At 47.3% G+C, this 27,576-nt stretch overlaps 1 protein-coding gene and 1 pseudogene across 2 annotated transcripts; one reads left to right on the forward strand and one right to left on the reverse strand.

The window, feature by feature from the left end:
• HMOX2 (heme oxygenase 2) lies at positions 1 to 27,424 on the reverse strand. Of its 2 annotated transcripts, none has more exons than XM_058570142.1 (6): positions 27,325 to 27,424; positions 4,087 to 4,213; positions 2,691 to 2,808; positions 1,806 to 2,297; positions 863 to 989; positions 1 to 766 (listed from the first exon to the last, which is right to left on the reverse strand). In XM_058570142.1, the coding sequence occupies exons 2-6, from the start codon at positions 4,170 to 4,172 to the stop codon at positions 639 to 641; spliced, it is 951 nt and encodes a 316-aa protein (XP_058426125.1). In that variant the 5' UTR covers positions 4,173 to 4,213; positions 27,325 to 27,424; the 3' UTR covers positions 1 to 638. The 2 variants fall into 2 exon arrangements, with proteins under 2 accessions (XP_058426125.1, XP_058426126.1); XM_058570143.1 differs by lacking the exon at positions 27,325 to 27,424 and adding an exon at positions 21,973 to 22,114.
• Positions 15,315 to 15,772, forward strand: LOC131422702 (small ribosomal subunit protein uS11-like; annotated as a pseudogene).
• Positions 27,425 to 27,576: the final 152 nt, after the last annotated feature.

A 27,576-nucleotide genomic window follows, 5' to 3' on the forward strand; every position in this document is an offset into this window, starting at 1 on the left:
AACTGTCAGAGTCCACTTTATTGAGTGCTGTAGCATTTACATAGGGCAGAGAAGAGAGGCCACAGCTGAACAACGCCCTCTCAGGGGTTTCTGCTTGAGAGGAATGAGGACTGGCTACCCAGGATGGAGCTCCCAGGGCCTCTGCCCCTCTTACCTCCCCCACAGGAGAGGCCCCACAGTAGAGCAGCAGCATTTGGGGAGGCCCCCCTCCCACCCACAGATCTATGGAAGCCTGGGATTGCTGACTGCTCTGCTCCCAGCAGGGGAAAGATCCCCACCTAAATGCCAACACATCAAGGAAGAACAAAGGGAACAAGCCTCAGGTCAAAGGTGTGGGTGCCCAGCAAGCAGAGCTGGTTCCAGAGGCCCAAGTCAGCCCAGTGAGCTGCATCAGCTGCTCCTGGTGCCACAACCTGGGGGCTGCAGGGAAGGTGGGGCCTCAACCCAGCTCAGCATCTGACCTGCAGAGAGGATGCTGACAGGCAGAGGCTTCAGCGTCTGGCTTTTATTGGTTGCTTGTTTTCTCAAACCCATCATTAAAAAAAAGTCACCTGAGGTGGCAGTTTAGTCCCAGGTGGAGGTGGGGGCGGGCCCGTGGTCGCTCAAGAGGAGGGCACCAGCGTGGTATGATGGGTCCTTCACATGTAGTACCAGGCCAAAAGGCCAGCAGCCAGGGCCACACCAGCGGCCAAAATGAACTGGAGGCTGGGCTTGCTCAGCACAGCCAGGGCTGTTCGGAAGGGGCAGCTCCTGCCCTCCAGGGCACCTGTATAGCAGCACCAAGAGGGGACAAGCCATCAGTGGGGGACGCTAACATGCCCGCCCTAGGGGGGTGGGGGGATTCAGGACACGCAAGACCTACCGTTGTCTTGTTTAGCGGCGTAGTAGGGGCATTTACCCACATCTCCTTTTCCATCATGCAAGGGGAGCCTATCCTCCAGGGTTTCTTTGGCCAGCAAGGAGCCAGCCTGATCCAGTTCATTGAATATCTGCAGTAACAGAGCATTGACAGCCATCACTGCACTGTGTACACTCTGCTTTCACAGAAGAATCTCTCCCTCATGCAGAGGGAGCTGGAGCAGGTGACGCTTGCTCAAGAGTGCAAACCAGCAGCCCAATCAGCACCAGGGGTGGCTGCACTGCCCTGGCACAAGCTCTAGGAGGGCTGGCTGCACCTGTGCTGCAGGTGTAGCACCCCACAGCTGCCGACTGTGGTGGATCTTCCATGGGCACTGAAACTATCAGGGCACAGACAGGAGAAAGCAAAAGCACTGCACACAAACACCCTGTGAGCATGCAGACCTCCCTACTTCCAGCCGCTGGGTATTCTTAGCAAGCAAGGATAGAAAAAGAACATGAGAAAATGAGGCCCCAGCAGGGAACACCCATCCTGAGTGGCCCTTGGAGTCCTGCTGACGTCAGACTAGGTGACGGGCCTGTGGTCAGGCTGGCACTTCACTCCCCGCAGGGTGACTCTCCTGGTGCTGAGTGCTGGTCTGGGCTCTGAGCACAGAATCAACCTCCCCAGGCTCAGCCCCATCTAATGGCTACTTGTAGTCCGAGTTATGCTCCTCACTCTCCTTGGTTCTCTCCCTGAACTTATCAAGCAGGACTTTTCATAGCAACCCTTGCTAAAAAGGAAGTCTATTCCTCAAGACCAGAATGCTATGGCCTATTTGGTGCCTCAAAACTTCCTCTTGGGCAGACTATAGCTCATCTGTCCTAATGCACTCATGCCTATTCGGGCAGGTCTGGATTGGCTCCCGTCATCAGAGGCTCCCTTCCCTCCTGGCCCCCAGAAGTACCTGCATGTTGTACTCGAAGGCCTTGTTGGCCTCCTCCACGATCTTCTCTTTGGTCTTCAGGTTCAGGTCCAGGGCATTCATCCTGGCTCGGTACAACTGCTTGAACTGCTGCGCATTGTCCACGTTCTCAAACAGGTAGAACTGGGTCCCTTCCCCCGTGCTGGGGAGTTTCAGTGCCCGCTGGGCCACCTTCTTCAGCACCTGGCCCCCCGAGAGGTCCCCCATGTAGCGGGTGTAGGCGTGGGCCACCAGCAGCTCCGGCTCATTCTGCCCCACGAAGTGGATCCGCTCCACGTACTTTCGGGCAGCCTCAGAGCACTGCACCTGTTCCTCCCAGTCCTCACCAAAGAAATACTCCATGTCCTTGGTCAGCGCCTCCTTCCGGTGCAGCTCCATGGGGAAGTACAAGGGGGCAAAGGCTGGGTGGTCCTTGTTGCGGTCCATTTCCTCCTCGAGGGCTGAGTATGTGAAGTAAAGTGCAGTAGTGGCCAGCTGTTGGGGGTGGGGGAAGACCATGGGAGAGGGCTGCGGGCCTTGGCCAGCAACTCTTGAGCCCACCACATCCAAGCAGCTAGAGACAAAGGCTTGGGCAACAGCCCCCTTTCCAACCCCCAAAGGCCCATTTTTATACAGTGAACTATTTCACACACCCAGGAAGCTTTGTTTCCTAAAGGAATGACATGGTGAATTCTTTGGAATGTGGATACTTTTGCTTCCTTTACATCACTACATTATTCCATTTAAGCCATGAAAACCACAGTCTGACATCAAGAAAGAGTGGAGTGTGGAGAAAAGCCCAGCTTCCCCCTCGGAGCAGCTCCAGGGGCATCTTTCTTGTGAGATTAAGGCCTCCAACCTGACCCGTCCATGACTGAGGGCACAAACCTTAAATAGCTCCTTCTTGATGTTGCCCTTCAAGAAGTCCTTGACAAACTTGGTGTTTTCTGCCCGGTCGTGTGCTTCCTTGGTCCCTTCCTTCAGGAGCTCGGAGAGGTCACCCATCCTGTGGAGAGATGGTGTGTGTGTGTGTGCGTGCATGGGTGCATGTGTGAATTAGCCTTTCCCGGCTCCAGGGTGTCCACTGGCTGAGCTGGAGGCAGGAGCTGTTCAGAAACTCAACTCCAGCATGGACACAGGGTCTTGTCAGGGAGCGAAGGGCAGGCAAACGTGAGTCTACCCCAAGGACTTGGGTGACATGTGGGATGGCTGTGGCCTACTCTCAACAGTATCTATGTCTCTTTGAATCACCCAAATGAAAAATGCTTTGCTTCTGTAGCCACCTAGTGCCTGAAGAAACACACACTTCTAGTCCCAGCCCAGTGTTTGCTGGCTTCTCCAGGGAACAGCCAGCCTTGGGGAATGTGTCTCCTGGAAGCCATGTCACGTGAAGGACTGACCATGGATCTCCCAGGGCAGCCCTGCTGCCTTCCTCCCACCTTGGACTCACAGCCTCTTCAGGACTACATATGGCTGGGCCCAGACATAGGAGGATGAGAATGAAACAAAGGCTGGGTAGGTTGGAGCCGAGACCTAGGTTTGTGCTGCTTAACAAAATTACACAGGATAGAGTTGTGTCAATAGATGCCAGTAGCCAATACCATACAAGCCACAGAACACATGACCCTAAAGATGGTGGCACTGGGCAGGGGCTCATGTGTGTCTACATGATCATCCACTAGAGCGAGAAAAACTTGGCCTCTCGCAGCCCAGCCTCTGCTGGCTTCTTGAGGAGATTAGCTCCTATCACCCACATCCTGAGAGTCATTTATTATTAGCAATTATTTCAAGATATGAAAAAAGAACTTTGCCAATGACAAGGCTATAACGAGAGGCTAAGAACGATGAAGAATAGACCCCAGTAACTTGAGGTTTACAGTGAACAGGCCCTAGCCAGTAAGAAAAACCTCTGGAGTTAGAGTTGCTCCCACATTCTAAGGGGTGGAAGACACTGGAAGAGGTGCCAGCTTTGCTTCTGATTACCCTTTCTCACCCCAGATGCCAAAACGCTGAGGGTTTTAACCTACAGGACCAGGAGTACCGTCCAATGCTATCACTCAGCAGTCCTGGCAGTAACTCTCCTGCCTCCTAGGGAATGAACGGGGGAGTGCTGAGCAGCCCAGGGTGCTGTATGCTGTCTCTGCAGTTCCAATCAGCCTTCCTGGGGGCTACAACAGCAGGGACTCTGACCGCACGCTGGTACCTCCAGCACACAAAGCCAGGTGTGCTGGGCATGGCAGGCCCCAGGCTCAGCTGACTCAACTCAGCCAGCCCCATCGCTCACCTGGTGTGGTTTTCTTTTTCTGGGGCCCCGGAGCTCTTTTTCTCTGACTCATCCAGCCCCTCTGAGGTCTCCAGTTCTGCTGACATGGTTGCCAAGTGTAGTTCTTGCTGCTCTCACTTCTCTGGTCCTGTAGAGACACGAGGAGCTGGTGATGTGACGCCCACAGCAGTCACTTCCCCCAAGCACCTGCTGGTTCTGCTCTCCTCTGAGCCAACATAACAGAGGAGTCACCCATGTGCCTCAGGACTGTTTTCTTTAAAAATAAAGCTCTGCCATTACCGTGACCATATCTGAATACGGACAAAATTTGAATATAGACAGTGGATTAGATAATAGCACTGTAATGATGTTGAACTTGCTATTTTTTATAACTGTACTGTGATAGTATAAGAGGATGTCTTTGGTTTTAGGAAATACATACTGAGGTTTTCAAAAGTAAAGGGACATGCCGCCTGCAACTTACTGTCAAATGGTTCAGAAAATGTGTGCATATGTGCGTGTGTACATGCATATGCATACGGAGAGACGGGGTTGGGGAGGGAGGGAGGACATCCGCAAGTAAAGCAAATGAGGCAAAATGCTGATGGTGCATCTGGAAAAAAGGTACACAAGAGTTTTTTGTACTATTTTTACAACTTTTCTGTATGTTTGAAATTATATCAAAATTAAAAGTCACCTAAAACATAAAATAATACAACATCACAGATAAAGCTTAAAAAAAAAAAAGCAGTGGTACAGCAGCACTGAGCTTGGCAGCAAGCGCCTCTGAGGCCAGCTTGTCCTACCTGTTAAGGGCTGGGTGGCCTTGTGCAGAGAGCAGCAGAGCTGGGCACTAACTGGAACATTAAGCCAGGCTGTTCGGAGCAGCTCTGCTTTAAAGCAGAGCAGCTTGAAAGGCACCCAACAACCTGCCCAGCTACACCGAGCCACCAAGCAAGCAGATACTCCCCAGCCTACTCCAGACTCCGCAGGGCTGAAGGAAAACACACAAGTTGGCCAATCAGCTCCTGTTGCCTGCTGCCAAGGATGAGCCTTCGTCAGTCAGGGAAATACAGTCCCACAACACGATAAGCTCATCCTCCACCCCGGCAGTGCATGATGAACAGCAGCACCGCTGACCAGCAACTAAAGTAACTCATGAAACCAGAGTTACCAATGTTGGGGCCAAATCAAGACACGGAAAGAAGAGACCTTCATTCTCTACCTCAACCAGTATCTATTCACTGAGCATTTTCTAGGTGTCCATCCAGAAATAGGTGTCAAGGGGGGCAAGACGTGTAAGAAATGGTCCTTCAAAGGTATAAAGAAGAAAACAAAAACCAAACTCTCTCTCAGCCCACAGATATAACCACTGTTAATGTGCTGGTTCATATCCTTTTTGAGTTTTCTCTAGGCATGTAGTTATATCTTCTCCGTTAGCTTTTGGGATATTATAATGCATGGTTCGCTCAGCACGATCTTTCTGAACCTTCTCTTGCCTTTACATTTAGCATTTACACGATGGGATTAATGACAGGAAGGATTAAATAAGAACACGGAAGGTAAGACTTTTAGCACAGTGCCTGCCACTGCCACGTAGTAAGCACTCAGTAAATACCAGATATGATTGATTGTACTTGTATTTTGATTGAGGCTTACTGATGTTGTCCCAGAATGCTTTGAAAATAAATAGCAGAAAGTGAAATAAGCCAGACAGAGAAAGACATGCATGGTATCACTTACATGTGGAATCTTAAAAAAAAAAAAAAAGGTTGAAGTCTTAGAAACAGAGAGTAGAATGGTGGTTACCAGGGGCTGAGGGTGGGGCAATGGGGAGAGGTTGGTAAAAAGGTACAAATTTCCAGTTATAAGATGAATATTATCTAAGGATCTAATGAATAGCATGGTGACTATAGTTGATAATACTGTATTACATAATTGAAATTTGCTGAGAGTAGATCTTTAAGCATTCTCACCTGTACACTTTAAATATATTACAATTTGTCAACTATACCTTAATAAAGCTGGGGGGAAAAAAAGAAAATAGCAAAATATATAGAAAATGGGATCTTCTCTTGACTCCAAATCAGATATACTCTCCTCTCCAATAATGCTGATGAACTGTATGGTGCATTAAGTCCAGAATGCAAAGGTAGGTGGTCATCACATGGAGATAAGGGTATTCAGAGAGGCTTCCTAGAGAAGGGAGGAATTACCCAGGACCCTCAACTACAGACAGGATTTGGGGTGGGGGAGAGAAATGGCCTCTAGATCAAGGAACAATATGAACAAAGTAGAAATGGGACAGACTACAGAGATGGTGTAAGGCTGCCCAGCTATGACTCCTTTTACTCACGGGCCAAGGTAGACTTTGCCAGCTTCAGAATAAGCCCCACACTGGCTTGTCCATGCTAATCTCATTTTACAGACTTTTAAGAAAGAACATCTGAGCTCCACACCCTTGGGAACCGTGAGAGCCAAGATTTGTCCTGAGCTGCTCAGCACTCAGGCTGCAGAGAGAAGAGGGTGCTGGGATGGGAGCTCTGGGCCGGCCAGAGGAAGGAAGGGTGCAGTAAAAGGTCCCAGAGCCTCTAGACAGGCGGCAGGCACACCTGGCCATGTTGAGGTCACACCCCAGGCATCCAAGGACTGCAGCCATCATGCTGGTTACAGGTGAAACTAAAAGTAGGCAAAAATAAGAACAAGTGCAACCTGGTTACCTCGGTTACCAACTGTGGTAAGAAACTTTTCACACCTAATTATCATGCTTCACAATAGTGATTGTGTACGTGATTAAATCTGATCATTAACTGTTTTCACTGGGATAATAACTGCATGCTCTGGGAGGGTGTAGTCTTGCTCAAGCAACAAAGCCTTTTGCTTCTCTTAAATAAAACACAGACACGGGAAGAGAATGTTGGCTTCCACAGATGCCCACCTTGGCATTTGCTTTTGTTCAGCAGCACTTTGTGCCAGTCTCCCCTTAGGCACACCCTCTGCCCACCCTCTTCCACCTTGGTCCTGCCTGAGAGCCACTAATTCTCTCCTCTCAGCTCACAGAAAGCCCAACTCTGGCCCAAGGGTCAGGGCCACAGCTGTCTGTTTCACTGCTGTAGCTCCAGGGCCTGGAAAACAAACACTTGTTGAATTAAAAAACCCAAAGGAAAGAAGCAGGCAGGCAGGCAATGGTCTAATGCATACTGCCAACAACATGCCGTTAAAAAAACACACAAAAGTAACCTGCTGTCCACTACTTCAACAGTCCTCTAAACTCAAAACATGATTTAACAATTTTGCTTTGAAGGAAAGATAGATACCGGCTTATCCCTCCCCAGCAGCAAAAATACTGAGTCCCAGAGGCCGATCCGGTGGTGCAAGTGGTTACGTGCACTCGCTCCGCTGCGGCGGCCCGGGGTTCGCCGGTTCGGATCCCGGGCACGCACTGATGCACTGCTTGGCAAACCATGCTGTGGCGGCATCCCATATAAACTGGAGGAAGATGAGCACAGATGTTAGCCCAGGACCAGTCTTCCTCAGCAAAAAAAGAGGAGGATTGGCAGATGTTAGCACAGGGCTGATCTCCTCACCAAAAAAAGCAAAAAAAGAAAGTCACACAGCCTAACAATACAGGGTAGGACTGCACAAACAACAGTAAACAATGGAATCCTGGCACAGCTGCAACAAGTTGATGGGATGCATCCATGCATGGAAAAGTGTACATAAACTTATTTGTTAAAAAAAAAGGACCCAAACACTGACTACAACTATGTGCAAAAGTATGTAAGTATACAGATGTTGACAGGAAGAAAATTTGGAAAGCTATAAATACTTGTTATTTGTTGGACTTTTTAGCCAATTGGCTCCATTTTTTATATAAAGTGGCTCAATTCTCTTGAAAAGGGGGAGGGAAAGACAGGGAAGAAGGGGAGAGAGGGACAGAGAGACAGAAAAAGAGGAAGTGGACCAAGCAAACCAGCTAGAACCCTGCACTGCACTAACTACTCATCAAGAAGTCCCCTGGGCGCTTTACTTTGCTCTTACAAATTCCAGAAAAATCAAGTTGCTCTCTCTCTCCTCTACTTCTAGAAAACTGTGACCCTCTGTTTATAAAATCTACCTCCATAAATTCAAAATTCCTGAACTCCTAGCTATTCACCTGATCGCTACTAGTTTTCACTCCCACACCTGATCTTACAAAAGTGGCAACAACCTCCCTATCACCCATGTTCGTTCCAGCAAAAGAGGTTCCTGTAGTCCTGCCCAGTAGATCCAGAACACCTGTTTCAAAGCCATTGCTCCTGGTAAACTGCAGGCTCAAGGCACTAGGGCTTCTGAAAGAGGAGACATATTCAATGATGTTAAATCTTCCTCCATGGAGACTCATGTCCATCAAACTCAGAAGGTGTTAGCTTAGTGCACTGCAGCCAGATAGAAACATAATCTAAGGACTACGTGATCACTCATCCCCCATCTGGTGATCCAAAAAGGCACTATGAAGACTTCATCTATAACAATTTTCTTTTTTCAACCTCATTGTTTTTCTTTGCCCTGGAAAACCACAACTGAAAGAAGGGAGAAGACTGCTGAGCTGGGCCAGCACTCAAGAGGAAGGTGAGGGAAGAGGGAAGGAAAGGCAGGGCAACCAGCGCCCTGGAATTAGAACAGGAATTCTCCGCCTGACTCTGGAATAGGTACATTAGACTGTGACCAGCTACTGTACTTCATCAGATACCCACACCATGAGCTAGTGCTGTTATCCCACATGCGCAGAGGACGAAACAGCCAGAGGGAAGCTAAGGGGCTGCTCCCTTCTGGCTGAACAGCTTGTGGCTGGGCATCAGGAGTCCCTGCCTGCTTCCTAGAAGGCTGTTAGCGGCTCAGAGTTCACTGCTGTATAGAACTGGCATCACATTAATAAGAGGTGATCACTCTTCGGCTTCCACAAGTGCCACTGTCTTGTTTCCCCAGTGAAACCAAAAGCTTCCCACAAGACACATTATCAAGATTCCCTCAGACTCAGATTCTCAGAGTCCAATACCATGTTCCAAATCACTCACAGTTCTGCACCCTGGGGAGTCTCCAACCTGAGTTGGTAACTGTTTCAGATGCACAAATGGAATGCCTACTGAGAAAGCTAGCGAAATGAAGACGGTGTGTGTGGGTAACAAGAAAATATTGGTTAAATTCTAAAATACCAAGTAAAATAATAAAAATTTAATTGGGTACTATGTCTCTGAATCAACTTGTATGAAATCTGGTTTTATCTTGCTTCAGATCTCCCTCCCTCCCTTCTCTCTCTCTCTCTCTCCTCCTCTCTGCTGGTGTGGATTTTCTAACTACCGACTTATGAATATTTCCCGACTTATGAATATTTCCCGTGCCTCAGAGCCGGCCAAGGCCATTCTCATCCTATAGGGCCCAGCTGGTTGGCTCCTGCTGGGCCCTATAGGATGGGCCTGCCTGTGTTGTGTTTTCTCTGCTACTCTCCCAGAGTCCACTGCTCCCCTCCCTGGGCTCCAGCAAGCCCAGGGTCTCCCCTGCAGTCCCTGCCCTCAGCTGCTCTCTCCACATCAGAGCTGGGCACTGGCTCCCCAACCCCTCTCTGATCCCTCCACACAGGCCCAGTTCCAAGTCTACTACCCCAGTTCCCAGCCCTAAGGCTGCCCCTCACCTGTGTTGCCTGTGAACGCAGGCACTCCATCAGGCTCTGGCTTCTTTTCTTAGCCAGTATTGTAGGTAAAGAAGCCTCTGGTTTCTTTTGTCTGAAGGCCTGTCCCTGGTCGTTGGTGCAGCTTCCTTCCACAGCCCAGGGCTGTGTGTGTGAGTATTTTCCACTCTTTCGGCTGAACAAATACCTTTCATTTGTATACATCTTTGTCTGTGATTCCACCCCACCCACTTATGTTGCGACATTCAGGAAGGTCACAGTTTAAAAATCATGTGCGATATGTGCCCCATAAATGTTTTTTAGATGATAAACACAGAATACAAGAATTCCAAACTCCTTTTCCTGGATTACAGGATCTTTTCCTTCTCTCTTTATATCCCCCTAAAGGCTTTTCACCTTTAAGTGAGAATACCTGTTACTGTTTAACAATACCATAATCTGGCTAAGTCAAGTCTTAATGGTGTCACATACTCCCATCAGGCCTCAGCAGACATAAACAAATACATTGTTTATCCACCACTAAAGTTCTTTTCTGAATATCTGTCTACATAAAAGAGTAAATTCTAACACCCTACTTATAACCCTATATATGATCTGGAGAACAAAGAATGCTAGGGCTACTGTGGAGGGAAGAGCAGCAGGAGAGAGGAAGCCAGGGGCAGGAAGGTACATATCTTCAGAGCTCCAAATCTCTTTGGCTCTCTCCCTTTTTCACCTGTAAAATGGAATGAATACCTGCCCAGCGTTCAATACCAGAAGACTATTAGGAGGATCAAATAAGACAAAGACCATGAAACCACTTTATAACAAATGTTAAGGAATTGAGAATGAACCCAGAGCTGTTTACTAGCTGATCAACCCTAAGAGACACTGGGTGAGCTTTTCAGACCTTGCTAAAACAGCAGGAATTTCAACAAGGGGAAGAAGCCCTGTTCCTGGATGCAGTGTGGAGATGAACTTGTTCTTCTTAGCACTGTTTAAAATCCAGTATTTGTAAGGGTTAAACCCCCACATCAAGAGCCATTTGCATCCCATCCAGCAAATGGATGTGCAAAGGAGGTCTGACCTGTTTTCCAACTCAGGTAAACAGCCACTTGACTGGCCCTGCCCTGCTCTCTGACCTCAGGAAGACTGGCTTCTTGAGGGGGGACAAAGTGGGGTATTGGGAGACTCAGTGGACCTGTCAGTCTACTGGGGCCACTTCTGGGCTCCCGCTTACTGGTGATTATTGCTATAGACCCAGCTCACCTTCGGGAATGGAAAGGCAGCTGGGCCCTGCACAAAGGGCATAGTCTTTAGAGCCAGAAAGATTTCGGTTTGAGATCTGGAGTCCCAATGCTTAGTAGCTCCATGGCTATAGGTAAGTCATAACTTCTTGAAGGCTGAATTTTCTTATCCATAAAACAGGGTAACAAAACTCTCTGCTCCGCATTCTCAAGTGTGCTGTGAGAACTAAATGAACTAATGTGTGTATAAGTGTTTCATGAAAATGTAATGCTGCCTCAAATGTTGATGATCTATTGAGAAAGTTGCTGATGAAAACGAGCAGCTGAGTGATTATGAATCACTGAAGAAGAATGTGGAATCCACAGATAATTCTGTGCAGGTCATACCCGAGGATGTCTGACTCAGCCTTCATTCTCTGGCAATGTCAGGAAATGGGAATATCTGTTCTTTCCAAGGTGAGACATGTGACCACTGCAATCAGAAAACACATTGCAGGGCCGGCCCCGTGGCTTAGCGGTTAAGTACACACGCTCCACTACTGGCAGCCCAGGTTCGGATCCCGGGCGCACACCAACGCACCGCTTCTCTGGCCACGCTGAGGCCGCGTCCCACATACAGCAACTAGATGGATGTGCAACTATGACATACAGCTATCTACTGGGGCTTTGGGGAGAAAAAAAAAAAAAAGGAAGAGGATTGGCAATAGATGTTAGCTCAGAGCCGGTCTTCCTCAGCAAAAAAAGAAGAGTAGCAGCACGGATGTTAGCTCAGGGCTGATCTTCCTCAAAAAAAAAAAAAAAGAAAGAAAGAAAACACATTGCAGATGCTGCTCAATGCTCGCTCAGCCAGATGTTGGGAGCAGTGGATGGGGTTGAATCAGCTCTAACCCAACAAGGCACTTGATAAGAGGGTCCTTCCAAAACCCTGAGGAAATCACATCGTCTAGGTCAACAGCTTCCGAGTTTATAGAATAAATGGCCTGAAGTCTCCTCTGAACTCTGGTGCTGCCACTCCTCAGGAAATCTTAAACACAAGCGTCACCCCTTTCATTTTAATCGCTGAGTGAATTCCATCCCACAGTTCATTGAATGGATGACTATTAACCTCATGATAAAGAGTAAGTTCAGACAAGGAATCCCGGAAAAGTGGGGAGGCTAAGGACACAAAGCTCTTGCGTCAGATTTACCAAACACACACTTGCACATTTGGGCAACAAGCGACCAGAAAGCAAAACAACTGCTAACTAGTCTAAGGGCACAGCCTCTTAGTAACCTCAAAAAATGACATCACTGAGGACGTCCAAGACTTCTCTGGCAGGCTTTTTTTTACTGGGGAAGGAGGTGAGCTCATCTCTAGCATGTTGAAATACAATTGAGCAAGTATTCAGAGCAGACACCGAGGACAAACCTGAAATACCGAAAAGAGCTCAGAGAAGGGGCCAGGAGTCTACTGTTGCTGGAGGTGAAGACGAGTCCTGGTAAAGAACACTTCCTACCATGAAGGAAATAAATACAAGACCCGCCCTGTTCCGAGTGCCACCTCACCTTATATTAGAGGACCCAGTCTCAGGGTCGGGAAGACAGACTCTAGTCCCATGAGAAGCACCTCCGGGGAGGTCGGGGTGGGTGCGAGCTGAAGCTCTGACTGAATTCTAAACCCGTTAGGCCATGATTTTATAAGAACAAAGCCTAACCAACAGACATCCCACAGGGCTGGTTGTAACAGAGGAAATGCTGACGAGGTCACCCCTAGGTACCATCAAGCAAAAATTATCCAACTTTGGAACAACCTTGAAAGTATGTGTCCTGTGGATTAAGTAGAGTCCATCATATTTTCCTTCACTCAGGTACAACAATTGTCACCTGTGGCTTCAGGTTCTCTCATAAATGATGACTACCAGTAGCATTTGGAGGTGGAAGGAGAGTGTGGGTAGTTAAGATACTTCTGCTGAATTTCCATTTTGGAAAACCTAGAAGTGCTATCAGCTCCCAGGTGCTTTCCTCTCTACAAACAGGCTTGACAGAGCCTTAGCAGCATCCCTGTAGGGGCAGAAGGCCTTCAAGTTCACCCAGGAGATGGTGGTGCAGAGGAAGAGCACTGGACTAAAGTCTAACAAACCTGGGCACACCAGGCTAAGTCACTTTCAAGCAGGGTCCCATTGACTATGAAGAAACTAAGATCAAGAGAATTAAGTAACATGGCCAAGGTCACCCAGAGTGTTAACAGTCAAGCTGGGACCAAACCTGAGTCATCCGGAATGCAAAGTGATTTCTCCTGTGTCCCCAGCTAACTTTCAGTGGTACATGCATGTGAGATTAGTATGGTGTCACCACAGATTACTAGCAACATGTAAAGCGAGGCTATACTACACTGCATTTATGCGTGCAGTGGAGGGGTTTTCTAAGCCACTGAGTGCCATTTGTTTTTTCAGTATGAAAAGTGAGCTGAATCGTATGATTTCTGAGAAGTAAATGCTCAGGCTCCCATCTGAAGATCCAGAATCTGCTGCTGCCCATCCCCATAACACTCACCTTGGCTCACTCAGATTACACGGCAATTCGAGAACGCTGTTCTCTGGCAAGCCCTAGCAGGGCAGGCCAAGGCTGGAGATGGTTGGTCCCAAAGGGGAGGATGGCATCCCTCATCACTTGGTGCCTAGAGGGAAGCAGCCAGGTCTGCCAGGCCTTAGTGGACAATGAAGCCAGAGGCTCCAGCATCCCTGCACCAAGGGGAGGTTACAATAGAGTCTGCACAGCTATATAACACCCATCACCATAGTAACTACCGAGAAATAGAAGATCTGGTTTCAAGAATCTAAAAGAATCCTCCATGTGTTGAATGTTTAAAATCTATTCAGTCCTATCTTTCTATCTACTGAAAATATATTCTGCCTTGGAAACAGCAGTGTCATGCATAAGAAGTATGTCAACATAAACTTCTTATAAGATTAGCAACTCTATAAGCCCAAGACATTGGTCAATCTAATGAGGTGGCTCCTACATCTAACTTGGACCTGTAAGGGATCTTGTTCCCACAGGCCTAGGGAGTTAGGTATTATTCTCAGCCTTTTTCAGAATAATTGCCTAGATTCTGGTAGCGTGGGGGTGGGGAGTGGGGGGTTAACTGGGGGCAAGGAAACAAGCCCAGACTAAGAACTGGTAACTCCAAGGGGTTGGCCCCCTCTTCCACAGGCTTGTGTTTGTGGTGGCAGGGGACCAGCAGCAGCAGCTATCGGACTTTTTCAGAGTAAGAGGCTCGGCTTCCCCAGCGTTGCTGGCAGGCCATGCGTCCAGTGGAGGAGTGGTCAAGGGCACAGAGCAGTCAGCCTGCTGCCACCCTACTCTCTGGCTCCCTGTATTAATGAACGAGGCAACAACAGCTCCTAGGAATGAGAGTTCTCAACTGTTTTCCTCCCTCAGTATATTTGGCCTGATTTGTACCTGAATGACAACGTCCCACAGGAACAGCCAGGGGCTGGAGTGTAGAGAAAATATATTGCAGGCAATGTGAAATGACCAGCAGTTAGTTATAACAGCAGCTGTCTCTTCTACACTAAAAAGCCTCTCAGAATGAGAGTTGACTTACAGGGATAATCTTTAACTCAATAAAACTTACTTTTTTTTAAAGACAAAACATTCATAAACTTCACCATTAGTAACAAATTACTTGCAACATCCCTCAAAACCACACTTAAAAGGCAAAAAAATCCAAGTGGCACAGTGATTACTTAGCAAAATGTCCTTAAACTCTCTTTCTAGATACTCCAGCTCTTCAGTGAAGCCTTCTAGGATCAAAGGGAAGAGATAACAGATCATTATGCATTATTCTGCCTGGTCTATGTGTGAAATTCCACAGCTATGCGCTTTACTTTCCTCACTAGTATGAAATTCCCAGGATACAGCCTCCTCAGGCAACAGTCACCGGCAGTAACTAAGTGTCTGTATAAATGCCATATGTGACTATTAATTTAGATACAAATGTAAGTGTTTGTATTTCAGTATACATACATCCTATGAGCCAGCCCTGGTGGTCTAGTGGTTAAGATTCAGTGCTCTCACTGCAGCGGCCCAGGTTTGTTTCCAGGTCAGGGAACCACACCATCCGTCAGCCGTCATACTGTGGTGGCTGCGCGTTGCTGTGATGTTGAAAGCTATGTCACTGGTATGTCAAATACCAGCAGGGTCACCCATCATGGTTTCAGCAGAGATTCTAGACTAGAAAGACTAGTAAGAAGAACTTGGCCACCCACTTTCAAAAAAATTGGCCATGAAAACCCTATGAAGAGCAGCAGAGCACTATCTGACATAGCGCTGGAAGGTGAGAGAGGATGACGCAAAAAGACTGGGCAGGAAGACGTGCAGAAATGGCACCTCGCAAGGGACAGGAAAAGAAGGAAGAACAGGTCATCAGCCTCAGACCTCAGGTGGCTGAAGGAGAAAATGTATTTGGTGTCTGCCACATCTCTGCATCCTTCAATGACACTGTTGTCCACGTCACTGATCTTTCTGGCAAGGAAACCATGTGCCGTGTGACTGGTGGGATGAAGGTGAAGGCTGACTGAGATGAATCCCCTCCATACATGTTGGGTGCTCAGGACGTGGCCGAGATGCAAGCAGCTGCACATCACTGCCCTCCACATCGAACTCCAAGCCACAGGAGGAAACCAGGACCAAGACCCCTGGGCCCAGGGCCCAGTCAGCCCTCAGAGCCCTGGCCCGCTCTGGAATGAAGACGGGGCAGATTGAGGATGTCACCCCCATCCCCTTTCATAGCACCCACAGGAAAGGGGGTTGCCATGGTCGCCATCTGTGAAAAGGCCTCCTCAAATAATTGTTTTCTGTTAATAAACTGCCTTCAGGTTAAAAAAAAAAAAAAAAAAAAAGGGCCTGTGCGGTGGCGTAGCAGTTAAGTTTGCGCGCTCTACTTCAGCAGCCTGGGGTTTGCAGGTTCGGATCCCAGGCGTGGACCTACGCACTGCTTATCAAGCCATGCTGTGGCGGCATCCCATATAAAGTAGAAGATAGGCACGGATGTTAGCCCAGGGCCAATGTTCCTCAGCAAAAACGAGGATGACTGGCAACACATGTTAGCTCAGGACTAATCTTCCTCAAAAACACAAACAAACAAAAGACCAGGCAGGGTTCCACTCTGCTATACACAGGGGCACTAGGAGTCGGAATCAACTCCAGGGCACTAACAACAAACAACAATACATCCTATGACATGGAGACTGATTCCCCCCATCTCAAAGTTTCTAGAAGATGGGTTCAACAAGTTTAATAGCAGGTATATGCACAGAAGTCCTTTCTGCACAACACAACACCAAAGGAGTTGAGTGAATGAGTGAAGATGATCTCTAGAGCCAACATATGGTAGGCACCCAACAAATGTTACCTGAACTAAGCCCAGCCAAGGGAGAATCCACTGGCCACACAAAGGCCGAGAGGCAGCACAGGGATGTGGTTAAAGCACAGCCTCCAAGGCCGGCCCTGTGGCTTAGCAGTTAAGTGTGTGCGCTCCGCTACTGGCCACCTGGGTTGGGATCCCGGGCGCGCACCGACGCACCGCTTCTCCGGCCATGCTGAGGCCGCGTCCCACATACAGCAACTAGAAGGATGTGCAGCTATCTACTGGCGCTTTGGGGAAAAAAAGGAGGATGACTGGCAATAGACGTTAGCTTAGAGTCGGTCTTCCTCAGCAAAAAGAGGAGGATTAGCAGGGATGTTAGCTCAGGGCTGATCTTCCTCACAAAAAAAAAAAAAAAAAAAAGTATAGCCTCCAGTCAGGTACAACAGAGAACAGACCCTGGTTCTTCTGTATACCAGCCAGGTGGCCTTAGCTTGGACCAGCTACTTAACCTCTTAAGAGTCTCAGTTTAGGAGCCGGCCCAGTGGCGCAAGCAGTTAAGTGTGCGCGCCACGCTGCGGCGGCCCGGGGTTCGCTGGTTCGGATCCTGGGAGCGCACCAACGCACCGCTTGTCAAGCCATGCTGTGGCGGTGTCTCATAAAGTGGAGGAAGATGGGCACGGATGTTAGCCCAGGGCCAGTCTTCCTCAGCAATAAAAAATAAGAGGATTGGCAGATGTTAGCTCAGGGCTGATGTTCCTCACAAAAAAAAAACAGAGTCTCAGTTTTTTCATCTGTAAGGATAGTAACAACAACTCTGCAAGGTAGGTATGAGAATAATAAATAAATATAATAATAAATAATAATAATAAATAAATATAATAATAAATAAAATAAATTACTTATAAAACTACATGTCATATGATGATTAGTAAACTAAAGAAAGTGTCATTTCAAGTTTAAAGTTAACAAATGTTCCCATATACTTTTAGAAAAGAAATGGAAATACCCAACTCTATATGAAAGGCCCTACAGGTAGCATCAAATCTATCCTGTGGTCACAGACTTTGAGCTGAAGGCTCACTATGAAGAATCTCTGTTTTCTGATAAAATTTCTGTATTCTGACCATACTAGATACCAAGAAAGGAAGAGAAAAACCTTGGAATGTCTAGCAAAATAAATTTTGCGAAGGACCTAAAAGAAGATAGTTCAAACTCTTTCAAGGAGACTCTGAACATGAGTTAGGTGAAGTCCCCTTAATGCTACAGAAAGTCAAGATGGGGAACAGAGCACGTTATGGTTTTGTTTCTTTAGAGCAGCTCATCACTATAAATAAAGGTTTAGGTAACCGAAAAATTTACTTGATACTGTGACAAATTTGATTTGCATTTATATCTCATGACAATCAATCTCCAACCCAGGGGTTCTCAGCTGGGGGCCATTTTGCCCCCAAGGGACATCTGGCAATGTCTGAAGACATGTTTGAGTAGTCACAACTGGGGTGTGGGCTGTGCTACTGGCATCTAGTAGGCAGAGGCCAGGGATGCTGCTCAACATCCCACAATGCACAGAAAGCACAAGCACAAGTCTGCACATGGACCACCACCACCACCAATTATCCACCCCAAAATGTCAACAACACAGAGGCTGAGAAATCCTGCTTGAACCTCAGAAGCAGTGCTAAAGTAGTTCAAGAAGAGACATGAGTCTAATACGCTTCTCAGCTCTTCATCAGTTTACAGAGAGACAAGATGAGATTTGTTTTGGCACTATGCTTCATGCCTTCATCAAATATCCTTTACAGAGATTTCTGGGAAACTCAATTTCCACCAGAAAACAGAAGAGGCTGTTAGGAGGGGGGGCCACTTGGCACTGTCCACAGATGACAATGAAAAGGGTCACAGCACCTTCCTGGGAACAGGACTGATTTGTATTTGGATCTCCAGGAGGCGAAACCTTTAAAGCAAGCTCAGTAACGAAGCCAAGCAGAGGTGAAGCCCGTCACAGAAATGTGTTTACTGACTTCTTTGTGGATTGGGACATAAAACTGGGAGAAATCTAATTATTGTTTATCAGTCCAGTGTCTGACTGACAAGCAGGTTAAGAATCAGGAGAACTAAGTTCTACTACCAGGTCTGTTACTAGCTAGCTATGTTATATGACTTCCCTGGAACTCCAACGTCCTCATTCATAAAACAAGAGGCACTTGTCAGTGAGCTGCAGAGAGGATGGCATATAACAGGAGGCAAAGCATGAAAAGCTATGGGCTTCCCCCAGCCATTTCAGCCAAAGCGGCTTCCCTATTCTTTGCTATACTTCCTCCGAAAATGGGGTTGTGCTGCTTCTAAAAATAAGGTCTAGAAAACGATGAGCTTGATGATCTTGGAGGCCTGATATTACATTAAGAGCTACCTAAGCAAGCCTTTTATGATCTATTATAGCACTTGTATCCTGTTACAGTATTTGTTTGTTTACACATCTGTTTTCCAACTCATTTTTCTTTATCTCCTACTGCCCAACGTGAGGCACCTAATCAGGGTTTGCTGAATGAATAATTTCCAGAATGCGAGGTAGTCTCAAAATCGAGGTATTCTCAAAGAACAGATGACAAAGAAGAAAGTTAAAAGTGAATCCCAGAAATAAGAAAAATGTCTGGCTAGTCAGTAAGCATTTTTGAGCAGCATTTTTATTGTAGAAATTTCTACTGATAGTGGGTAGAGAGTGAGATGGGCGTTATGGGGGCACCAAGCATGTAATGCTTTGTGCTCAAATAACTCACTGTTTCACATTTGAAGGAGAAACGTTGCATTGCATTGGCTTTAAACTGGCTTCCTTACATTCCAGATACAGCTACTGAGAACACACCTTTTAGATTTTGTTTTAAGGACTCTAAAAGACGGATTAGGAGCAGAACACTGCCTTACTCATCTTTTTCAAAGAAATGTATAGGCAAAATTTTAAGAGTCACGGTAACAAACACTTGTCAGCACTTCTCCAGCCCACGCACACACAAACCACCTGACATTCCCTGATGTCCAGCTCTGTGAACACCCTTTATTCCCCAGATGGCTTTAGAGAAGGGATTTCGCAGCAGTGTTCTCTTCATGTTTGTTACTCTAGGGAAGGGGTTGACCCAAAGGCAATAGCTGTACAATCTCGTAACAAGCCCACATCCTGTCTCTAAGCACATTTGGAGGAAACGCAACAAGGCATTAGGTTATCATTACTGCAAGGGAAAAAAGCAAAATACAAGGATCACGATTTACCGAAAAGAAAAGAAAAAAACCAAACAGCAGTTTGCCACTGTAAAACTTAATAACTTCCTGTTCCATGAGGCAGCCCCCACAAACTACATGAATTAAAGATATATGAAGTGGGCCGGCCCCGTGGCTTATGGGTTAAGTGCACGTACTCCGCTGCTGGCGGCCCGGGTTCAGATCCCGGGCGCGCACCGACGCACCGCTTCTCCCCATGCTGAGGTTGCGTCCCACGTACAGCAACTAGAAGGATGTGCAGCTATGACATACAACTATCTACTGGGGCTTTGGGAGAAAAAAATAAATAAATAAAATTATAAAAAAAGATACATGAAGTGGATGACTATAATTCCCAAGAGGTCCCCAGAACTGCTCAAACATCATTGTCTCCATTAATCATTACCGAGAAGAAATTCAAATAACCCAGAACATCTACTGTTGACTAAGGACATGATTAGGCAATAATGAATGAATAACCTTAGGAAAAAAGAAGGTAGACAAGATGGGGAGGGCAACTGTCCAACAGCTTATAGGCCAAGAAAGAGCAGAGAATCATGTGCTCCAGAGCTCTGAGAGGTATACTCAACCCTTTTTTCAAACCAAACCCTACACAGAAGGCCAATACATAAAGCAAGTACAGTGGAGCGTCCATAGTTAAAACGGTAGTGGGGGCTGGAGACTCAAGAACTCAGCTCCTCCGGCACACTTAGGAATTCCGAGCTCAGCTGAGTTTGCAGGCTGTGGACAGCCTTTGCAGGCTTAGGACACTCACTTTGAAACAGACAGCTTCCATTTTCCTCTGCATATGTAAAGTGACAGCAGCTCTAGGACAGTCTCTTAGGCCTGTATGTCCAAAGGGAAACTGGTCCTAGATTAGCCACTGTGCCTGGACCTGCCCAGGGCTTTCCAGCTGCTGAGCCAGGGCTCCCTCTACTCTTTCACACCTTGTTTCCAATAGTGCAGCAGCTTCCTGAAAATGTCCTGACCTTCCAAAAAGCATGTGGTTTCTGTGTCTTCAACTCACTCCATTCCCAACACTCTAGCTCTAACTCTGTATTATGGAGCAGTGCATACTCGAATCAGCTGCACTTGACTGTAAGGTCCCTGAGAGCAGACCTGGAGGCTCACCCACACTCATCAGTGAGGGTGCTTTAGCTGCCCCCTTCCTAGGAACCAGATTAGACCACTGTGTATGTAGGGACGCGCACTCATGCATGTCCCATGACAGCTGGTGCTCAGGGGCTGTTTGTTTACAAAGCAATTCTAGGGTTTCTGTCTCTAAGCTTCCACCCACATACCTCCTCATCTGAAGATACAAATTCAGAGATAGGCACTTCTGATGATGAGTAGCAAGGGTGTTTGCCAGAATATAATCATCAATAGCCTTTTTTGGGTTGCAAATCCCTTTGAAAATCAGATGAAGGCTTCAGACTCTCTCTCCAAGACAATCACATATAAAAAATGTTGCCTATGCCATTCCTGAGCAACCACAGGCCCCTAAAGTTCACCCATGGACCCAGAATTCAGGTTAAGAATCCCTATTCTAGAAGAGTCTTTTTATGAGAGACATTCTCTTTGTGGGTAACGTTTTTAGTGAGACTCCTGAGTGCTTATTAAAGAGATCTTCCCCTTTCTTTGGCTTCCTTCCTTTTTTTCTCTTCCTAGTCTGTCTTTTACCTAACTCCAGTGGGTTCAATTCAAGTTCTTGACTTTTCCATTTCTCAGCTCTTCATTTCCCTGAGCTCCCAGAATACTGAGTGTCAGAGCGACAATCATAAACCTTAGAAAGTGATTTTACTGTTTCCCATCTCCCCAGGGTGACTGCCAACTCCTAGTGAACAAGGACTATGCTAGGTTTACTGTTGTTTTTGCACACCCCTCAGTGCCAATACTCTGCACACTACAGAGGCAATACATACTTGCTAAATGGGCAGAGAGCACTTCTTCTTTGCCCTTCTACCTTTAGGTATTTGCACTTGAATGTGTGGACTTCTTTAAAATCTGGGCATATGCCCTGGAAAAACCACTTGCAAAGGCAAGAAAGCATAACCTACAGCAGCTAGTCACCCCACTTTGTTCCTTTCGGGTCCAGCAGTATGACTTTTTGCAAACACAAAAAGTCTTACACAGCAGGATAAACATGACATTAAGCACAGACAGGAAATTTTGCTGAGGTTGACAAAAACCCAAGTGTGTGGTAGAGGAATGGAGTGTTTTAAAAGTTGTTTTCTAATTAGTGGGATACGTGCTATTACTAAGCAAAGAGAAGGCCTGACTCTCCCCTTGCCTTCCTGTAGAAAACCAAGGGAGTGAAGGTTTAATGCCACTTTACTATGTCTGCTTTTCTCATCTGTCTTCAAACACTACTACCTAGACCCCTCTCCCAGCTCACACTCAGTTTTGCTCACCGATTCTTTTCCTTCATCTGCCTGCCCTCCTTCAGATTGCCCTGGAAATAGTTTCAGGTGACAACAGTTCCTCTGCAGCAGTGCGTAGTGGTCTTGCCAGAGAGAACAGCAGATCCAGTATCTCAGGAAGGGGAAAGCTACACCTGGGAATGTGACGTGCCACATTATCATCAACAAACATTTATAATGCTCATGGGCTCTATGACTACAAAGAGGCCTAAGACCTTGTTCTGGACTACAAGTAGCTTTTAATCGAGAGAGAGAGACAGAGACAGAGAGAGACGGAGAAATAAAAAGATAACATAACAAGGTTTGCTATGGTATAAACACTAATTGTGCAGTACAAACAACAGTGCTAAAGACAGAGCCTTATGTTCCATATTTTCCAGGACAGTTCTGATTCAAATATCTTGTCCACCAACTCCTTCAGTACAACTGTATGTTCAGACTACAAGTTCCAGTGTTTGGCATAAAAAATACAATCATCAAAACCACTGATGATGCAGGCCAGCCAACTAGATTAGCTAAAAGCATGATGGATGATTGTTTGTCATGCTAGAACCTTCCCACAGTCCTCAGGTAATTGTGCTATTAAATACAAGACAGCGAAATTTGAGTCTTCCAAGACTGAAGGAGCTCACTCATCGGGAGAAAGGCAGGAAGCTGGGAGTATTTAGAAAAAGGCAGGCAGGCAGGGTGCAAGACACCTGTCTCTGTTATCCTATTCTTTCCCAAAGCCCTTTCAATGTTACTGAGAACTATGACAATAATTAGGCCTATGATATTCCTGGGAAGGAAACAAACCTATTCGTGTGACAAAAATTAATTTTCTTTTCCTAAGTAGAGAGAAGAGAATATCCACTTGCTTGGCCTCTGGCATACAAGCTGGCAGCAGTTACCGCCAAGCAACAATCACCCCTTTCTTGCCTCTTGCGCTGTCCCTTTCCTCCTGTATCCTATCACTTCTTGTCAGTCCATTCCCTCTTCTGTCCAGCCTGTGCTTTAGAGAAGGGGGCCTCAAACAAGAATCACAAGGGAAACTTTTAAAAGCACAGATTCCCAGGCCCCATCCCAAACTCAGTGAAACAGAAAGGTCTGGAAACCCCTGTCTTAGATCATTAAGCAGCATTCAAGGTGCCAAAGACTTTAAGGCTCATCAAGTATTCACCTCATTTTTCAGATTCAGAAACTGCAGCTCAAAGGGTTTAAATGTTTTTCTCATGGTCAAAAATATACCACCACATGGGGCCCGCCAGGTGGCCCAAGTGGTTAAGTGTGAGTGCGGCCGCTATGGTGGCCAGGGGTTCGCCGGTTCGATCCCAGGTGCGCACTGACACACTGCTTGTCGAGCCGTGCTGCGACAGCGTCCCATACAAAGTAGAGGAAGATGGGCATGGATGTTAGCTCAGGGCCAATTTTCCTCAGCAAAAAAAAAAGAGGAGGATTGGCATCAGATGTTAGCTCAGGGCTGATCTTCCTCACAAAAAAATTAAAATACCACCACAAATTCCTTTTTTGGGAGAAACCATCCATTTGTTTTTCACTCTAATATAAATTAACACGTATGTATTTGGATACATGTAAAACAAAATTGTCATGTTGAATAGCTGTGAGTGAAAAAAATGGTTACAGATTTATTAACTTAATTTTGTACTTAACAATTCAATCATTTTGAAGTACAAACAAAAAGTCAGTGTATGGGGCCGGCCCGGCAGCGCAAACGGTTAAGTGCTCGCGCTCCCCTGCGGTGGCCCGGGGTTCACCGGTTCGGATCCCGGGCACGCACTGATGCACTGCTTGGCAAGCCATGCTGTGGCGGCGTCCCATATAAAGTGGAGGAAGATGGGCACGGATGTTAGCCCAGGGCCAGTCTTCCTCAGCAAAAAGAGGAGGATTGGCATCAGATGTTAGCTCAGGGCTGATCTTCCTCACACACACACAAAAAAATTACTAAAAAAAAACTTGTTCATTGATAAGAGCCTTATGAATTTAACGGCTATTTTGAAATGCCTAGTTAAGGGTTCAGAATATTGCCTGGTAAGGTCTGAATATAGATGTGGTTGATATGACCACCCACAAAGAGTTTCCGGCTCCATTTCAGTTGGCCATGATTGCAACTTACATGCAGTCCTCTGACGAGCTGTTTTTAAATGGATTCCCTCTACAATAACTATATACCTTGAAATTATCTATAGTGAACTCCAGTAACCATCGTTATTCTTTTTTTTTTTTTTTTTTGTGAGGAGATCAGCCCTGTGCTAACATCCCCCAATCCTCCTCTTTTTTTGCTGAGGAAGACGGCCCTGGGCTAACATCTGTGCCCATCTTCCTCCACTTTATATGGGACGCCGCCACAGCATGGCTTGCCAAGCAGTGCATCGGTGCGCGCCCGGGATCCGAACCAGCGAACCCCGGGCCGCCGCATCGGAGCGCGCGCACTTAACCGCTTGCGCCACTGGGCCAGCCCCCACCATTGTTATTCTTGAATGGAAAGACACTGGTCATTCAGAAAGGATTCTTGCAAAATATACAAATAAATGTAACTGCGTATTCTCAAATATACGTAATTTTGCTAGACCAGACCATCAGTTACGGGCTGCTATATTTTAGTATTATGTGTCAAATTTATTAAAAATTTAAAAAGAAATTTTCTGAGGGACTCAGCTGCCTTCATCAGTTGGCTTTAAAATGTGTAATACAATGAGAAACAACATCTTACGGTAAATAAATGGAATCAATATGGAAAAGTAAAACACACAGTGAACAAGATTACAGAGCACCTGAATGGTCACCAGAGTGAAATATCTTACAGTATAAAAAGAAAAAAAGGGAATGGGGACAGCCTGGTGGCGTATCGGCTAAGTTCGCCCTCCGCTTTGGTGGCCAGGGGTTCGCAGGTTTGGATCCCAGGCCGGGACCTAAACACCCACTCATTAAGCCATAGCTGTAGCGGTGTCCCACACACAAAATGGAAGAAGATTGGCGCAGATGTTAGCTCATGGACCATCTTCCTCAAGCAAAAAGAGGAAGACTGGCAATAGATGTTAGTGCAGGGCCAATCTTCCTCACCAAAAAAAAAAAAAAAAAGGAAAGAAAAGGAAAAAAGGGAAAATCTTGGTATAAGCAGTTATATTAACTGTTCCAATTACAGATTTCTCTCTCTCTCATTGCTGGCAAGAATTAATTGGTAATGGCACTGCTTCTCAGCAGTGCAAAAATATCCTAAAAAATTATTCAGTTTACAACAAAAGACAGAGCTTTCATGCTGTTTTTGCACAAATAAACCTAACAATATAATAAATTGAGTTACACAGCAGATAACCTTCACTATGTTGAACACAAAAGATGTGACCCAAACCTCTTAATTCTCCCATCGATTACTATCAGAAAAAACAATTGCATTAAATACCTATTTATAACTTTTTAGTTAACTATGGCCAATAATATATAAGGAGGTAATATATAGTTCAAGTTTTTCATCTCTTTTCTCTCCAAGGAGTGACAAGCTGAATTCTAAATGTTACATTGAAATAATTCCAATTTTCAAAAATATCTTCCTCTTGGAGGAGTGATATTCCAGTTTTTGGTGCAATCCTGATACAGAACCCAACTGTCCTGAATCCCTTTAGTTTTTAAAAGGAAACCAAAAGATCAAGGTAGCCTGAAGGCCCCAGCTGTCCAGTTTTGCTTTTCAACAGACTCCATGAGGAGTGAGCTAAAGGCAATGAATGAATACTTTATTTTCTGTAACTCATTTTCTCGATGGCATTTGTAGAGTAGCTCATACTCCCGACTCTGGTGACTCCCAGCATTTCACCCTACTGGCCCAAGCAAAGGAAAAAAGCAAACCAAGTAAGAATGGAGGACTCACCAATTTCCCTCTTTACATCCCCAGTTAGATGAGGGCACTCAATGAGCATGTGTTTCCAAAGCCCTTTGAACCCCTACACCCTCACCAGTGTTGGCTTAGGTACTGCATCTGAAAATTTTTTCTAATTTCACCAAGTAAACTTGTAAATGCCCATTTGAACTGTGAGCTCCTAGTGAGCTTGTGATGTTTCCTCTTGTGATGTTTCTTGAAAAAAACTAATGAATAAAGTACAGATTTACTAATGTATATTCCTTATCCCTCTCCTCACAAGAGAAAAATTATAATTTTTAATATGGGAGTTAAAATTTTAATCCAAACATACTGGTTAACGCCATACTAGAAATTCCAATACACAAAACCACTAAGCTCCTGTTTCCTTCTACTTAGTAGGACAGTTTAGGGGGAAGGGGAAGACAGTTTAAGTAACATAACCCATTTCCAATCCCTGCAACTGTTTAGGAAAGAGCGTGGCATCTGGAGGCAGATGACCAAGTTCAGGACCATCTTCTTGGGATGCAGGTCAAGTCACTTAACCCGAGTCTCATCATTAACCCCATTTTACAAGTGGGGAAACCATCAACTCAAGAGAATTCTGCAAGGGGCCGAGAGGGAGAGGGCTTCCTGAACTGCAGAGCACTCTTCCACGTTCACTATTTTCAATCACGCTCCGCCTTGTCTGGTTCACAGGCCCTGAAGGCAACACGATGAGGACGAACAGCCACAGGCCACAGCAGCTGGTTCATCAGAACAGTGTAAACGGGAGGACACAGGCCTCGTGCCGACTGCGCTCGGCGGTCCCGGCGCCCTTTCGGGGCAGTCAGTACACCTAGGGCGCCGCGCTTAGGAGGTGACAGGCACACTCTCCGCCCAGACTAATCGGCTGCCCCTGGCGTTGAGCCCTCCCACTCTGCGCTCCGCACCACGGCGGCCGCGGGTCCCTCGTGAAGTCACGACAGTGACTCAAAGGCCCTTCCGACGAAGGTGAGTCAAGAGGTAGAAGGGCAGAGCCGGGGCCCACGCCCACAGCCCGCCACGCCGGGCCCCGACCTCCCCCGCTTCGCAGGGCCGGGCCCTCGCGGCCCCCGGCGGACGGACGTGTCGGCCGGGCGGTCGGAGGCTGCACGGCTCCACCCGCCCCGCGCGCCGGGAATGCCCAGTGCACACGCGGCGACCCCGGGGTTCACCTCGCCCAGCGCACTCGTGAAGCGGGCAGCGGGGCGCCCAACGGGGACCAGCGCGAACGGGCGGCTCGGGCCTCCCCAGGCCTCTGAAACGTGGTCTAGGCAGCGGGGTCCCCCAAGCCAGGCCCCCTCCCCGGCCACGCTTCCGGCCGCCCCCCGCCCGCCGCCCACCGGGTCTCCCTCGGGCTGCGCCGGGGCCGCAGCGGGCCGCGGCCGGCCGAGCCCAGTTCCCCAGGGCCCGGGCCGGTCAGGCCCGCCGAGGAGCCCGCCGCATGGTCCGGCAGGGCGCGGGCCACTCACCGGTCGCGAGTGCGCTCGGCCGTCCTTCAGCCCCCGCGTCCGCGCGTCCGTCAGCTTCTCCCTCAGACGCCCCGGCCGCCGCAGCCGAGCGGGCGGGCGCGAGGGCGACCCGACGCGCGCACGCATCGGGGGCGGGGCCTGCGGAGGACACGCCCCTGCGGCGGCGCGCGGCACCTCTCCCGGCTCCCAGGTCCGCCGAGGAGGTTGGGGTGGTTGGGGGTAAGTGCTAGCGTGCGTAAGAGCGGTGTTTAT

The sequence above is a fragment of the Diceros bicornis genome, chromosome 26 (assembly GCF_020826845.1).
Source record: "Diceros bicornis minor isolate mBicDic1 chromosome 26, mDicBic1.mat.cur, whole genome shotgun sequence".
In the NCBI taxonomy this organism is placed as follows: Eukaryota; Metazoa; Chordata; class Mammalia; order Perissodactyla; family Rhinocerotidae; genus Diceros; species Diceros bicornis.